This window comes from Octopus bimaculoides, chromosome 22, assembly GCF_001194135.2.
Source record: "Octopus bimaculoides isolate UCB-OBI-ISO-001 chromosome 22, ASM119413v2, whole genome shotgun sequence".
NCBI classification, from domain to species: Eukaryota; Metazoa; Mollusca; class Cephalopoda; order Octopoda; family Octopodidae; genus Octopus; species Octopus bimaculoides.
The window spans coordinates 5,943,215-5,948,671 of record NC_069002.1 but is presented as its reverse complement, the minus strand read 5'-3'; the positions used below and the strand labels follow the sequence as shown (position 1 = coordinate 5,948,671).

The following is a 5,457-nucleotide window of genomic DNA, read 5'->3' as shown; positions in this document are numbered from 1 at the left end:
TATATATATATATATATGTATGTATATATATACGAGAAGAAAATGCATGTAAATAACAAAAAGAAATTTGTCGTTTTCGCTGGTATGTCTTTAATACCAGCAAAAACGATGAATTTCTTCTTGTTATTTACATGCATTTTCTTCTTGTATATAATCTAAACTACGGTCTAACCACTGAACTACCTGCTACTGTACAACTTTACAAAGGACTGTACCTACTCAGGTAATCACCAGCATCGCCTTTGGACTTACCTTGTGGCTTTTTCAGACTCTGTTTTTCTTGACTATAATACAACATCTCTATCCCAAGCTGAGGGGACCCAAAACATGTGGCTGAAATGTGTTGCAATATAGTTTGAGTTCTGACATGATATGAGCCCTTGTCCTTTATTAATAAATGCCTTGTTTTGCCTTGATCCCACAACTCCAGAAACAGCTGTAGAGATGCTGTTGCGACGTATGACATTTCTTGGGCATTTTTGGTTTTCTGTTTTTTTTTCTTCGACCTGGCAGAGCTTATCTCTCTCAAGGTCTGATTTCTGGACTTCTTCAAGTAAAAGAAAAGTGAGTGACAAACACATAGAGAAACAGGAAGAATTTATTGACTCCTAAAGGCTTATGGCAAAATTGATCTCAAGAAAGGGAATGAATCCATAATGTAATTTATCCCTAGCTTTGGCAATTCTGCTGATTCACTTCGTTTTGTTAATGAATATTTTTGGTAAAGGCATGACACATAATTTACCTCCCTTTTGTCATTTGTTGATCCGTGTGATCTCCAATCTCTATTGATATGTTCATTTATCTTGATTTCTGTATTGATTTCTATTTTGTAGAAAAAAGAACGGATAAATCTGCTGTGTCTGGTGCTATTCGTTTGCATATCAGTGTGGAAATTAAAGGAGAAGAAAAAGTGGCACCGTATCATGTACAATACACTTGCCTTCACGAGGTAGGGACCACATTGAGATTATTTGTCTTATACACATACGAGGGGGTGCTGGAAAGTTCCTGGCTTTGGGTAAAAGAAAATATAAGGGGATCAGTTCGTTATGACTTTATCCAACATATCCCTTCCCCCCGCCTCTCAGATTCACACACTTATTGCAGTGGTCCTTCAGTTTTCCTAAGCCCTGTAAAAGAACTCGAGAGGTTGGGCCTCCAACCAGGCCTGTCGCGATACCTTTATTTAAAGCCAGGAACTTTTCAGCATTCCACTCATGTATTTCCTTCATAGATATGAGACACTTTGGCACAGTTGTTTTGGTGCCACTTGTTTGGCATCGTTGATTTGACTGACAGTTTTCACATCAGACATTTCAATGTTTCTCTTGTTTTCTTTCCCTCTCTCTCTCTCTCTCTCTCTCTTTCTCTCTCTCTCTCTCTCTCTCTCTCTCTCTCTGGTTATGTGTATGAGAAGAGGGAAATTGCTATGTCACCCCCACCCTTTTTCTCTATGTTTATATTTCTGAACACGTGTGTGTGTGTGTGTGTTTGTTTCCAGTGCTAAAAAGTACTGTTGCCAAAACAGCCTGAATCTCCAATCAGCTACGTCAAATTAAGTCTTTGCGCTTTTGAATGGCTAATTTGTGTATTCCACACTGCTGTCGTATTATAAGTTCTTAGAAATTTTATTTAATTATCTAAAAATAATATTTTGTCTTTGTTTTACAGAACCTTTTCCACTACCTATGTGAACAAACTGGAGGAACTGTGAAACTACCCGATGCAAAAGGAGTAAGTAGTTTATTATTATTATTATTATTATTAAGGTGGCAAGCTGGAAGAATTGTTAATGCTTTTTGGCATTTTTTCATCTTTACATTCTGAGTTCAATTTCCACTGAGGTTGACTTTGCCTTTTGGCCTTTCGGGGTTGATAAATTAAATACCAGCTGAGTACTGAAGTCGATGTGATCGACTGTTCTCCTCCCCACAAAATCCAGGCCTAGGGCTTATAGTAGAAAGTATTATTATTATTATTATTATTACTACTACTATTAAGGCGGTGAGCTGGCAGAATCATTAGCAAATCGACCCCAGGACTTATTCTTTGTAAGCCTAGTACTTATTCTATTGGTCTCTTTCACTGAACTGCTAAGTTACAGGGACGTAAACACACCAGCATCGGTTGTCAAGCGATGTTGGGGGGACAAACACAGACACACAGACATATATACACACACACACACACATATATATATATATATATACATATACATATATACAACGGGCTTCTTTCAGTTTCCGTCTATCAAATCCACTCACAAGGCTTTGGTCGGCCCGAGGCTATAGTAGAAGACACTTGCCCAAGGTGCCACGCAGTGGGACTGAACCCGGAACCATGTGGTTCGTAAGCGAGCTACTTACTACACAGTCACTCCTATGCCTATTGTTGAGTGTTTTTTGAAGAAATAGAAAGATAAATAGGAAAATTCGTTATAATTTACTTTCATTAATTGTACCCTACTTATAAACTTGTACACTAAAATGGAAACATCATTCTCTACAGTTAACTAATAAACTGTAATTCTGTAGCTGCACTGAATCTAATCTTTGTTGATTATCATTGTAGGATGATGCTTGGAAAGTATATTATGATGAACCATCACAAGAAATTGTAGATGAATTTGCAATGCGGTACGGCATTGAATCAATTTATCAAGCAATGACGTAAGTTCTTATTCCTTTTTTTCCCTTTAATTTCCTTTACATATTACATTATTTTGTGTGTGTGTGTGTGTGTGTGTGTGTGTAAGGTGGTGAGCTGGTAGAATCATTAGCGAGCTGGGACAAATGCTTGGCAGCATTTTCCTCCTTCTTTGCGTTCTGTGTTCAAATTCTGCTGGGGTTGATTTTGTCTTTCGTCCTTTTGTCTTGTCTTTCGTCCATTAGACTTAAACCTAATTAACCTATTAATATCATTTTTTTTTCTACATCTGTCACCCCATTTTGGCCACCCCATTATTATCCCACTTTTCTTCAATGCCACCCCCTGGATCTTTCCACCCACCCCCAAGTGATTAGTACTGCCCACTTTGGGAATCACTGTTCTAAACCTACCTACCTGTTTTTAGTCTCTTTTGCCAAATCCTTCTATGTACAAGGAATTAAAGCACAGAGACCTGTACATGAGTGTGAGAGTTGATGGCTCTTTCATGGAAAAAAAAAAAGATGGCCTGTCAGTAAAAGTAAACTAATATACTTCTTTCTTTCTTCTTTTATCATTTCAGTCATTTTTCCTGTTTATCGTGTAAGTATATGTGCCCTGGAGTGCCAGCTGTGATGAGTACCCTACTGGCAAACATTAATGCCTTCTATGCACATACTACAGCAACAACAGCTGTATCAGCAAGTGATAGATTTGCAGCATCGAATTTTGGTGTTAGTATAATATTTGTTTTTTAAATGCACTACTTTTTTTTCCATTACTCACACGCTCTATGCATTCATACACATTTCACCCTTTATCTCAACTTCTAACCCAGTGCTTCTTAACCCTTTTGTTACCAACCTGGCTGAAACTGTCTCTGGCTCTGTAGTACAAATGTCTTGTAGTAAAGATTGTTTGCCAACATAACATGGCAGTCCTTGACTGCCATGTTATGTTGGCAAACAATCTTTACTCCAAAGTACTGTTGCTGAATATCTCTCGTTGTGAGATTTACAAATAGTAATTTTCTAATTTACAAATGTCTTGTTTTTATAAGTTTTGAATTAAAATCTTCCACCAATCTTTAGTCACAATTTATGTTCCTAACACTAGTTTAATGATAACTAAGTTATTTTACTAAATTTTTTGTTATATTTAAAATTAATTGAAAGAAACACAGAGCATTTCAACAGAAATATGGTAACAAAAGGGTTAAAATATATAATAGAGAAACAATTCTTAACCCTTTTGATAACAACCTGCCTCTGGCACTGTGGTACAAATGTCTTGTTTTCATAAGTTTTGAATTAAAATAACACTCACTGACCAAAGACAAAAAGAAAATTAAAATTTTGTGACTCAGTGTTATCTTTGAATTGGATGCAGGCATAGCTGTTTGGTTAAGAAGTTCACTTTACAATCATGTGGTTCCAAGTTCAATACCACTGCATAGTAGTCTTTTTTTTTTTCAACAACATCTTAATATTTCAATTTGTTGTATTTTGTCGATATTTTTCTATTTCAGAAAGAAAAATTTGTAAAATTATTGGACCAATTACACAACTCACTTCGAATAGATTTATCCATGTATAGGGTAAGGATGATAAATATATATATCTTTAACCATCTGCATAGTAGTCTGTTTACACAAACACCAGGCTTAAACAAAAATGAATAAATAAAACAAGGTCAATTCATCCAACTAAAACTAAAAGATTTTCAGGGCTGTACTCCAGCATGGCCGCAAATTTCATGACTGAAGAAAGTCAAAGATGAGATACTGCCAACTAGATTTAGCCTTGTAAAATATATTCATTGCTCTGTCTGTATGTGTGTGTGTGTGTGTGTGTGTGTGTGTGTGTGTGTGTTCATTTATATTTTCGCTAGAAAACTAGAAAATATTTCCTGTACTGTTTTTACTATAAACTCTTTTACTTTATTTCAGAATAATTTCCCTGCTTCTGACCCAGCGAGATTACAAGATCTAAAATCTACAGTCGACTTGCTCACAAGTATAACATTTTTTAGAATGAAAGTAAGAATACCATTCTTCAGTTTTTTTTCTTTTCTTTTTTCCCTCTTATCTTCATTTCCCTTATTATTTACATAATCTTCCAAAATAATTCTTCATACTTCTTCTTTTATCCATTCTCTCAGTCTTACTTTCTTACAAATGGCTTTCTTTAATTTTGTTCTTTTCTTAAATATCTTTTCATAATTCTTCAGTTTCCTCTGCATCTTCACTAAAAACCATTTGTTTTCATTCCACTTGCACGATATATTCGTGCAAGGCAAGTAAAGCTGTTCTATGACTACCATTATTGTTGTTATATACATACATACATACATACATACATACATATATATGTATGAGTATATATATATATATATGAGTGTGTCTTTTTTCTGACTTATGGACTTCTAGATGACATATATATATATATATATATATATATATGGAGAGAGAGAGAGAGAGAGAGAGAGATTAAAACAGAAATGAAAAGGCCAATTGTTTGGCAAGGACATTTAATTTAGACATATAATAAAAAAGTATACATAGTCTCTAATAGATGTTTCTAGAATATGCAATCTATTGGAACATCATGCTGAACATCTCGCCAAATGGTTTGCCTCTTCGTTTCTGTCTTAATCTATACCTAGCTGCTCAAGGAGAAGCCACTTCTAGCCTCTTCAGAAAGGCAGTCTCCACATCACATGTTCAACCGCTGTTCAAATCTGAGTTTTAGTGGCATACCATATTGAGCACTGAAGTTTGAGTTAGCCTGACAGAACTCCTCATATACT

General features: G+C 35.4%; 1 protein-coding gene across 1 annotated transcript in view; it reads left to right on the top strand.

Annotated features, from left to right (window-relative positions):
• LOC106879696 (protein unc-13 homolog B) overlaps nucleotides 1–5,457 on the top strand; it is a 221,764-nt gene that overhangs the window by 146,887 nt on the left and 69,420 nt on the right. The window contains exons 16-21 of the mRNA XM_052975641.1: nucleotides 837–952; nucleotides 1,675–1,737; nucleotides 2,575–2,672; nucleotides 3,233–3,383; nucleotides 4,178–4,246; nucleotides 4,598–4,687. Coding sequence (XP_052831601.1) covers nucleotides 837–952; nucleotides 1,675–1,737; nucleotides 2,575–2,672; nucleotides 3,233–3,383; nucleotides 4,178–4,246; nucleotides 4,598–4,687 — 587 coding nt within the window. The remainder of the gene's footprint in view (nucleotides 1–836; nucleotides 953–1,674; nucleotides 1,738–2,574; nucleotides 2,673–3,232; nucleotides 3,384–4,177; nucleotides 4,247–4,597; nucleotides 4,688–5,457) is intronic.